The sequence below is a fragment of the Crocodylus porosus genome, unplaced genomic scaffold (assembly GCF_001723895.1).
Source record: "Crocodylus porosus isolate Cpor-Errol unplaced genomic scaffold, CroPor_comp1, whole genome shotgun sequence".
Classification (NCBI taxonomy): domain Eukaryota; kingdom Metazoa; phylum Chordata; order Crocodylia; family Crocodylidae; genus Crocodylus; species Crocodylus porosus.
In genome coordinates this window covers 18,025,576-18,036,891 of record NW_017728931.1, presented here as the reverse complement: position 1 = coordinate 18,036,891, position 11,316 = coordinate 18,025,576, and the positions used below count along the sequence as shown (strand labels likewise).

Here is an 11,316-nt window from a genome sequence, read left to right as displayed (position 1 = left end):
GCTGCAACTGCTTCTGGGAGCAAACACCAGCCAATCGCTGTGGCCACTCTCAGAAGCAGCCACAGCCACTTCGATTGGCCGGTGCTTGCTCCCAGTGCTTGCTCCCAGAAGCAGCCGCAGTCACTCCCAGAAGCGCAGCAATTGGCCGCAGTGATTGACCATTGCAGGACCCCTCCCCCCCGCCCCAGGACTGCAGGATTGCCCATGGGGGACCCTCCCCCCTGGGACCACAAGATTGCCCGCAGGGAACCCCATACTCCAGTCAGTGGGACTGGTTGTAGGGGTGGCATGTGCCCCCCGACTAAGGTGGCACCAGTCACCTATGGTTGTGTTTTATATGTGATGATGCACCACACCATCAAATCTCAAAATCCTAGATCTGCTCATGGGACAAGGTCATCAGATTTTTCCTTGTCCCCTAATAAAATTTTCCTTGTTTCATAGACTGTGTTTATGAATGGGGAAGTTAAAGTGCCTCAGGATGGTATACAAAAAACTATAACTCTTGGTTCCAAAATGATAACTATTATTAGACCAACTCAGACATCACAAGAGAATTGTCATTTTCTGCTGGCTTTTGGGATCAAAGTCCCTTTGTCAGGCTCTGGGAAAAATATAGATGGTACAAGATGGTAAAAAGTCCCTATAGGTAGGAAATAACTTCATTTTTGCAGAGGGAGCTGAAGATGGAAGGCTGTAGCTCTGGGTCTATGAAACTGTCCTTGTGAGCTGTGCTGAGTAGTTCTTTGAAGTGTAGATCAGGTAGAATTCCTTCCCTGGAGGTGTCAGATGGAGGCAGGGAGGTAAAAAATCTTTCTTGTTGTTCTGCAATAAAGTTTAAAATCCAAAATTGGCTAAATTCAGCATCTTCCATGTTTCAGGGGTGTACTTGGTAGCCATGTTGGTCTGAGACAAAAAGACATACAAAAAACTAGTTTTATAGCTTCATAGCAGTTTGGGGTCAGAAGGGACCTGAACATATCATCTAGTCTAACCCCGTGCCACTGGCCAGAGCACACGCTGGGATCACACGACCCCAGACAGGTGTTCGTCCAACCCCTTTTTGAATTTACCCAAGGTAGGAGCAAGGCTCACTTCCCTAGGAAATTGGTTCCAGATCCTAGCCACCCTAACGGTGAAATAGTGCCTCTAATCTCTAACCTGAACCTATTCTCAAACAGCTTCTGGCCATTGTTCCTTGTCACCCCAGGTGCTGCTGTGGGGAATAGGGCTTTTCCTATTTGCTGTTGATCTCCCCTAACGAGCTTGTAGGCAGCCACAAAATCTGCCCTCAGCCTCTGCTTGCTGAGGCTGAACAGGTTCAGGTCCCTCAGCCTCTCCTCATAGGGCCTGCCCTGTTGCCCTCCAACCAAGTGGGTGGCCCTCCTCTGAAACCTCTCAAGGTAGGCCACATCTTTCTTAAAGTGCGGTGCCCAGAACTGGATGCAGCACTCCAATTGTGGCCTGACCAATGTTGCATAGAGGGGAAGTATTACCTCTCTGGACTGACCTGAGATGCATCTTTGGATGTAGTAACTAGAAGTTGGCGTGGTATTGCATTTTTCTAGTTGTACATCAAAGATCAAAGAACCCACATTTATAGTATGCTCAGCTCTACCTTGGGAAGCAGTGATTCTGAAAAGGATATGGGTAGGTAATTGGCTGAACATAAACTTCCAGTGTAATGCATAGTCAAAAGGCTAATGTGATCCTTGGATGTAGAAACAAGGGAATGTCAAGTAGGAGATTAGATTACTTCTGTATTTGATGATACAGCAGTAATCTTTACTGGTGCAACCTTTACTAGAATACTGTTTTCTGATATTTGATGAATTGGGGACAGTTCATTGAAGAGCCAGGAGAATGATTAAAAGTTTGGAAGACATGCTTTTGAACAAAAAAACTTGAAAAAGCTCAGTCTCTGAAGCTTAACAAAGTGAAAGTTAAGGTCTGACCTGAGTCCTGAAGTACTTTAATTGGGAACAGAAACTTGATAATACTAGGTTTTCAATGTAGCAAAGGGCTTGTCTATACATGGGAGTTGCAGGAATAAGCTTGGGTGTGAATTACAGCACTCTAGCTACTCTGCATTAATTCCTGTGTAGGAGTTAGTGTATAATGGGCATGTCTACACAAGATATTTAATACAGAGTAGAATAATTAGCTTCCCAGTAAATGTCTTGCATCTACACATGAAGGACTATTAAGCTGGAGTAAATTAATTAAACCTACACCAGGATAGTACTTGCATATACAAATACTATCCTGCTGTGGAGTTTTTTATTCCACAGTAGCACATGTGTAGTCACTGATGCAGCTGGCTGGGACACTGCAGCATGTTAAGCTGGGGCAGGGGAAGAGTCCCGGGATGGCAGGCTGACCCCTCCATGTCTCCCTGCCAGCCGGGGCTTCTCCAGCCTTCACATTTCAGAAGGGATATGGACAGCATTGAGAGGGTCCAGAGGAGGGCCACTCACATGATATGGAGGCAGCATGGTAGGCCCTACAAGGAGAGGCTACAAGACCTGAACCTGTTCACCCTCCACAAGAGAAGGCTTAGAGGGGATCTGGTGGCCATCTATAAACTCACCAGAGGGGGCCAACAGGGAATGGGAGAGTCCTTGTTCCCCTGAGCACTACCAGGAGTAACTAGGAATAACAGCCACAAGTTGATTGAGAATAGGTTCAGGCTAGACATCAGGAGGCACTACTTCACATTTAGGGCGGCTAGGATCTGGAACCAACTTCCAAGGGAAGTGGTGCTCGCTCCTACTTTGGGGGTCTTCAAAAGAAGGGTAGATAATCACCTAGCTGGGGTCATTTGACACCAGCATCCTTTTCTGCCCATGGCAGGCAGTCAGACTTGATGATTTGCTCAAGTCCCTTCCAATCCTACCAACTATGAAACCTGGCTCAAAGTGCTGTGGTCCCAGGCTCACATTCAAACAGCACGCCTGGGAGCAATAAACTCTGGAGTTTATTGTTTCACATCATTATGCACATCTACATGTACAATTAGTTTCTATTTCTATCGTCACTGTACTTGAAAAGTTGAGCATGCTACCTTGCACACAGAGATCTGTCCAATACCTTTTGGACACTTAAAAGATATTACTTTATCATCTTTGATATTACTACATCATCACCATATGCCTAACATGAAGGCATTCTTAATATGCCCTAAGAATGCTCATGTGAGAAGCAAATACAAAGTGCCTAGGGCACTCTAAATCCATACCACTGCCTTGTGAAAACAAGTTCAGAGGTATAAAAAGATACAACAGCTGGAAGCTGAGATTAGATCAGTTCAGGCTCAAGCGGGTACAATTTTTTGCAAGGTTGGCAGTTAACCACTGGAAAGACTTCCCAAAGGCTGTGGTGAATTCTCCATAACTGAAAACTTTTAAATCAAGATTGGGTGCTTTTCAAGAAGATATGCTGTAGTTCCAGCAGGTACTAATTGAAGGAAATCCTATTACCTATGTTATTCAGGAATCCAAACAAGCTGACCAAAAGTCAAGTGGTCCCTTATTATCAAGAAATCTCTGAATTCCCAAATGGCTGCAAAACACAGATGTTCCTATTTCAAAAGACTGAGTATCTGTCACAACTCCTTTGGATATTTTTGTTAAAATAAGCATTTTGTTGAACTAGTTTGTTTTTCACTCTTTGATGAGTGCAAGCATAAATGGTGCATGCCCCTGGCGGCTGGGGGGGCATGACAGTGGCAGGAGTATGGCAGTGGTAAGCAGTGAGCTCTTGCAGTTGGTGGTGGTGGCGGGGGAAGTGTGTGGTGAGCACCTACCAGGGGTCAGCGACCACCCACAGATGCCACTGGCTGCAGTGGTAGCAGCCAGCAGCAATTGCTGACGGCCTGCAGATGCCGTCGGCAGTGTCGGTGGTGGCGGGAGGGGGAGAGAAGGCAGCAGTGACCGCCTGCAGGCAACTTTTTGTAGGGGGTGCACCACTAATTTCAGGGGGTGCACATGCACCCACATGCAGCATTTATGCATTGCCAGGGGGTGTGAGACAGCATACTGAGTGCAGTTTGGAGCTGGTTCAAGCAGATCAGCTGCACTCTGATTGCTATCAGTTTGGCCAGTATTGGATAATATATATTTGTCCAATATATCTAATATTATATAATTAATTCTGATGCAAACACAGGGCAATACTTACTAACTTCAGACTGACTCCAATTTAAGTTTAGAAAACAGTCACTCATGGGGGGAGCATGAGAAAGGTTTGTAAAGTACTAAATGGCAAAGAGAAACTAAATAGGGGTTTATTTTTCACTCTCTCTCACAATAAAAGAACTAGGGGTTGTACAATGAAACCAGTAGGTAGTAAAATTAAAATTAACAAAAGGAAGTTCTTAATTAACAAAAGGAAGTATTTACAGTGTATAATAAATGCATGGAACTCATTTTCACAAGATGTCGTGGAAGCTGGCAGTTCAGCTAGATTCAGAAACGGTGTGGACAAATTCTTGGAGGAAAGGGGCATCAGGAGAATAGAAGTTAGAAAGATAGCCTCTGAATCAGAACGTTCTAGACCAGGGGTGGGCAAATATTTTGGTTGGAAGGTCGCTCAATGAGTTTTGGTGAGGTTTTGAGGGCTGCAAAGCTAGCCGTGCCCTTGACAGTTGCCCTGCCACCTGGTCACCATCTTCGGACTGGAAATCCTGCCCATAACCCCTGACCTTTGCCACTAGAAGTCCCTCCCCTTGCCCCTGGAAGTATTTCTTTTGGAAGGGGAGGGTTGCCATATTGGAACCAGGAAAAAAACAAATCATATACTAAAATTCAAACACCTACTATAACATATTTTAATTTTTTACAAAAAATATTTTTGTTATGATTTGTGTTTGCATAATGTATATAGATATGATTGCATAATAACTCAAAAATAAAATCTTACTCTTGTATATTGTGTGTGGAGTGTAGTTGGGGTAGGTGTGTGCGTATGGTAGGGTGTGGGGAGCTTTTGAGGGGGTGTGGCTATGCATGGGGGCATAGAGTATGCTGGTGCCTATGTAGGGGGTGTTGTGGGGTTTGTGGGTTGTAAGGGAGGATGGGGTATATGGGGACCCCCACATACTTCCTGCCATGGTGCATAGCCTCTACTACTGATGGCAGCAGCAGCAGCAGGTGGCAGGTGCTCGAGGTGCTCGTGGCCCATGCAGGCGCTGCCACCTGGCAGTGCCCAGCTCCAGCCAGAGCTACATGTGGTGGCAAGGGGGGGCTGGCTGGAGTGCAGAGCTCCAGTGGGCAGGGTGTGGGTGTGAGGGAAGGGGGGTGTGGGGATCCCCCCATACACTTCCCCTCCATGACACACTGCCCCCACTGCTGGCAGCAGCAGCAGCAGCAGGCAGTGGGTACTTGGGGTGCTCACGGCATGCACGGGTGCTGCTACCCAGTGCATGGCTCCAGCCGGAGCTGCACCTGGTGGCAAGGAGTACAGCCAGGCTTATCACACAGGCTTCCCTGTGGCACAGTTGCAGCTCCCAGCACTTGTGCACCACCACTGGAAGCCCTGTGATGGTGCCTTCCCCACCCTCTGGTATGCAGGTTCTGGGACTCTGCTGAGCCCTGCATGGAGCTGGCTGCCTTCCCTGCCCCCTACCCTACAGGCCCAAGGACTCCATCAGAAGTGTCCTGGTGGATTACCAGGACATGCATGGCAGGGGGGCAGGAAAGGCAGCTGGCTTCATCACATGGGGTTTCCCTCAATGGTGCTTGAGTGAGTGGGCCAGCCTGGTTGCACTCCTTGCCACCATATTCAGCTCTGGCCAGAGCTACCAGGTGGTAGCATCTATATGGATCATGAGTGCTCCGAGTATCCACTGCCTGCTGCTGCTTCTGCTGCCAGCAGCAGGGACTATGTGCTATGGAGGAGGGCGGGGTATGTGTGGAGAGATCCCCATGCCCCCCCCCTCACACCCACACCCTGCTCACCGAAGCCATGTGCTCCCACCATGCCTCCAAGGCACAGGCTCCACACTTCTGCCAGCCCCAGGCCCATGCTCCATACTCCCACCCAGCTGCAGCTCTCCCTCTCTCCACCCCTACCCCCACTGCTTCCCTACCTGGTGCCCACAGCAAACATTGCAGCAGGGAGATGAGGAGCTGCTGGACACTAGGGAAGCCAAGCAGGTCCCTTGGCACCTGCAGCAGTGGCAGCAGCAGCCGCCCTGCCCAGAAGCTGCGTTTTAGCTGGGCTGGGCCCTTCTGTGCACAAGGGTGGGAGTGAGGCATGCAGGTTAGGCAGTGTACAATTAGTTGTTGGGCACCTGTGGGCTGGATGAAATTGCCTGAAAGGCCAGATCTGGCCTGTGGGCTATATTTTGCCTACCCCTGTCCTAGACCTTAAGGTTAGGGATAGAAATTACACATAGACTGGTATATGTGATTGGAAATTGGTCCAAATCTGTAACACAACAGATGTTCAGTGCACACAATGCACTTTCACAATGACTGAAACCAGTTTAAGGTAAACTTGGATGGATGTAGTATCAGATTTAACTGATTTGGTTAAATCAGTTTATTTTTAGCTTCTGCCCCAGATTGAAATGCTGAAGGCTGCAAGTGAGACAGGAACAGTGGGAATAACCCTTGTTTGCTTGTGTTTAATACCCAATTCACTTTCCCTTTCAGCATCTACTCTCTGCCACTGTGTGATAATGATACTGGGCAAGACAGACCTATTGCATGACCCAGTAAAGTTCTTATGTTGTTATGTATGGCAAGTCTTATGTTTCTACATGTACTGAAAAGGAGGGACATAAGTATCAGCATGTCACCTTCTCATTCCCAGCAAGAGTTCTCAGCTGAGGTCTTAACAACACTTCCACTGATTATAGAGGTATGCACAGGTTAAGACAGGGCCTTATTTTGTGCTATCTACCATATGCCTGAAAATTTTTTGGCAGGACCACAGGCACTATTTGTATGGAAAGGCCTCATAAAAAGGTATAGCAGCAACAGGGTGGAGGGTTTATCCTTCAGCTGTTGTAGATGGATTTTACCTCTTCATTCTTTCCTCACCTCACCCACTTAAGCTGAATTATTTGGGTGTGTGCACATGTGAACTAGATGCTGTGTGACTGCTTTCTACAGAAGGAAAATGAAAGGAAACTAAGAACTGAGTTCTGCAGGAGGAGCATGAATAAGGATGGGACAAATCCAGGTTGGGGGCTGGGGCAGAATTACTTGCTGGGCAGGGGATGGGATTACACATGGATGTAATAACAGACTGTCCCATGCAGTCTTTTGTTCCGATCACTTTAAGCTGTCACCATGACAGAATGGCTGAAATGCACAGTCCAGCGTCAGCTGTGAAATAACTTTTGTGTGGCTAAGGATTCAATGATGTTTTAAGATATTTGCAAATGCACTTCGGTATATCTTTTCTTAATGAGCCTCTTGAAAATCTAAAATGGACAAGTTTCTACCCTTGCATTCATAAAATGACTTATCTACTGGTCTAGGTAATTATGGCCTAGCCCTAGGTAATTAACGAGCTTCTGCAAATGTTTTTTGTTCTTGTAAAGTGAAACAAATATTTATTTAAAATATTTGTTTAAAAATATATGGGGGATTACATGCACCTTGCAAGCAGATATAAGAAAAAATGTTGCCCAGACTCTGCGCCTAAGAACTTTTACAATTCTGTGGTGTTTCCCTCTCATCAACCATTAATTTCCACAAGTAAGGACCTGATCCAAAGCTCACTGTAATCAATGGGAATCTTTTCAATGACTTCTGTGGGCTATGGACTAGGCCCTAAACTGATGGTTTAGGTTTACTACAAAGCTGGAAGCTAATAATTAGAACCATGTGTACTTTGGCCCGCTGAATCTGATTATAGGTGACTATGCCAATTTATACTGGAAATTTTTATTAAAATTATTAGGAACTATGCAAAGCTGATCTCTAGCAGACCATATCTGATGTGATGGTTTGTAGAACTATTTCCTAATTGTTACACAAACTTGTTTTACTGTTGGTAAAGTGTTTGGGGGGGGAACTAAATAGGAACAAGAAATTGTTATTCTGGAATAAGCGTAGTCACGCATAATGCTGATCAAGAGTAACTCCAGGTACAGATAAGCTATCAGTGTGTGATTTTTAAGCTGATTTAGTTACACTGGTGCTCACTTATTTTGATTTAATCAAGACTTGTTTTAGTTTAGCTTAAGTCAGTTAAATGCATGTTGAAGGTAAGTTGAAATGAACCACTACTGTACTGAAACAATGGTTGTATACATGGGGCCTTATACTGAACTTAATTGATATAAGTTATAGAAAAGGCCTCACACAATTCTACTTACCTGCCTTATGCAGCCATTCCAGCATGAAAAGAGCTGCGGCTTAATGGCTGTGTCCTAAGATTCCCCGATGCCACTGCCATTAATGCCATTGAGGGCTGAGTTAAGCCATGGAAGAAAAGAAAGGAATAAAGAGGGAAGACAGCAGAGCAGAAGAGAGCAAAAAGTAAAGGGCAAACACACACTTGGGGGAAAATGATAAGAGAAAAATAATAATAATAAAAAATTTTGGCCAGGCATGAGTACTGAGAGAAGAATGAAACAGAGAGAGAAAGAAGGAGAAAATAAAGCGATTGGACAGCAATAGAGGATAATTCTAAATGTTGGTGTCTTGATGCCTTGCCCACTAAACAGAGAGAGGAGTTAATAAAAAGCAAGACTGTGACACCCTTGCTCGTACTGAGGACAAGGTCCCAAGGTAGTATAAGAGTGATATTGTAGCTGTGATGGTCCAGAAATTGAGAGATGCAAGGATTTCTTAGGGTAGTATCTTTTATTGGATCAACTTTGTAGTTGGGATAAAGTTAGACAAGCTTTTGAATGCCCTGAGGTCCCAAGGCAAAGAAATGATGTAGCTATTTGTGTAAGGGCTTACTAATGCAAACATGAGGTTAACAATGTTCCAAACCTTACATTTTAACTAACAGGCAACAATGAATTCTCCCAAGCTTCAACAAAATCCTTTGGCATAGGTGTGATAGATACACAGGCAGGCCTGAACCCTGTAACTTAGTAACTTCCAACTGTGTACGTGCATAAAGTTGCATACAGACTGGAGTGTTTGCAGGATTTAGGCCAAAGTGTGGGGGGAAGGGAAGCCATTCCCCAGATGCTCCCAGGTGCTATTGGCTATCCTGTGACATTTGTCTTTGTCCTGGCTATGGCCATAAACTGTATCTAACGGAGGACCTGGAGGCAACATGGTGGGGTAGCTCCTATAAAAATGGCACAATGTTGCAACCACCAGAATAAAACAAGTATAGTGCCTCAAAACCCTGCCATGTGGGTACTCCTTGGCTGGAGAAAGGCAAAGGGACATCACGCTCACAGAAACATGCCCTCACTAAGGCATTAGGCAGTCAGCAGCAGTTCTTATCTGCTGCTCTCTAGCAGAAGCTATAGTCATCAAGTCACTGAAAATTCTCTCTGTGGTCTAAAGTGGAGACAGAATCATAAAAACTGAGGATTGGAAGGGACCTCAGGAGGTCATTAAGTCCAACCCCCTGCTCAAACCAGGACCATCCCAGCTAGATCATCCCAGCCAAGGCTTTGTCTAGCTGGGTCTTAAAAACCTCCAAGGATGGAGAATCCAAAACCTCTTTGAGTACCCTGTTCCAGTGTTTTACTACCCTCCTAGTGAGAAAATTCTTCCCAATATCTAACCTAAACTTCCCTTGCTGCAACTTGAGACTGTTGCTCTTTGTTTTGTCATCTGCCACCCCTGAGAACAGTCTAGCGCCATCCTCTTTTGAACCCCCCTTCAGGTAATTGAAGGGGTTCAAAAGAAGATAGAGCTGCTAGCCTGTTCTTAGTGGTGGCAGAACAAGGAGCAACAGTCTCAAGTTGTGGGAAGGAAAGTTTACATTAAATATTAGGAAGCATTTTTTCACTAGGAGGGTAGTAAAACACTGGAATGGTAGGTCTTGGGCAGCCTTCACTCCCCCATACTCTTGCCTAGGCATCCAGGTTGACGGTCTTGGTGCAATGGTTGCAAGACTTGATACAAGCAGATTCATCAGGCGCCCAGCTAGATCTCTTATGTGTACACTATGGTCCAGAGGATCAATGGTTGCCTACTTTGACATTTATCTGGGAACACTTGGCAGCAACGCATCCAACCCTAGATCCTTTTTGGGGTTTTTGGTGGGCCAAATATCAAGGTGTTTGTGTGGCCAGCTTAGATTAAGACTCTGGTTTAGATAGCATTGGTATGTCACACAGCTGAACTCTATCCTCACTCCTGTATCCACCACTGATTTTCTTCTCTTCTTCTGCACCACAAGTGAAAAGTTCCTGTCCCTCTTGGCTGCTTTAAACCTCTCTTTTACTGCTGATGATGGCAGGGAAAAAAACAATCTGTGGGGAAAAAAAATTAAGCCCTCTCTAGAAGTTTAACTTACCTTTAGCTGCCAGGTGGTTTTCTTGCTTTGCTTTTCTTGGGGGTTTTGCCTACACTTGGTACAGAGAAGCTGCTGCCTTTCTCCATGCTTTGGGGATGTTGGTCTAAAGACAGAGGCAGACAGGGTTCTTTGGATAAATGTGATATCTTTTATTAGACCCACTCAATAGTTGCAAAATTACTCTTTGCAAGCTTTCAGGTACTTTGTAAAGTACAGTACCTGAAAGTTTGCAAAGAACAATTGTTCCAACTACTGAGTGGGTCTGATAAAAGAGACCGCATTTATCCAAAAAACCTTTTCCCTTTGCTAGGAATAATCTCAACCAAACCCTCGGTTCAGGCGAAGTTTCCTGAGCAAAGGGGAGTCGTTTCTCAGGCGTGTGTGGGGGAGGTGAGGAAAGAGGGAGGGAGGGAAGGAGGGGGTACCAGAAGCAACAGGGTCTGCTCTGCTCGAGGCTTTGCGGGCGGTGTCATTAAAAGGGAGGGCAGTGAATTAACTCTTTGTGAAGCCGGCTGAGTAGGGGGGGTCCTCCAAACTCCGTCCCAACCGGTCTGGGGCGGCTGGGCTCGTAGGAGGGACAGCCGCCGGCGGGACAAGACGTGCGGGAGCCCGCGGGAGAGGCCGGGCCGCGTTCCCCGCCTGGCAGCCGCTCCATGGAGCCCCTCGGCGGGGCGCCGCTCCTGCCGCGGCTCCTGCTCCTGCTCCTGCTCCTGGTCGCGGCTGCGGCGGCGGCGGCGGCTCCTCCTCTGCTCGGCGAGCGAGGTGGGTGCCCGGTCCCCGGGGCAGGGCTGGCAGCGGGATCTTCAGAGCGGGGAGCGGAGCCCCGCTGGCGCGCCGGGCAGGGCGGGCGACCGTGCAGAGCCAGTC

The 11,316-nt window shown here is 46.6% G+C and overlaps 1 protein-coding gene across 2 annotated transcripts in view; it reads left to right on the top strand.

Annotated features, from left to right (window-relative positions):
* Positions 1 to 10,893: 10,893 nt before the first annotated feature.
* The window catches only part of FBLN1 (fibulin 1), a 129,408-nt gene continuing 128,985 nt past the window's right edge, over positions 10,894 to 11,316 (top strand). The window contains exon 1 of one of the 2 annotated variants that reach the window (XM_019544289.1): positions 10,894 to 11,211. In XM_019544289.1, coding sequence (XP_019399834.1) covers positions 11,103 to 11,211 — 109 coding nt within the window. In that variant the 5' untranslated portion in view covers positions 10,894 to 11,102. The remainder of the gene's footprint in view (positions 11,212 to 11,316) is intronic. The other variant, XM_019544288.1, reaches the window with a different exon arrangement.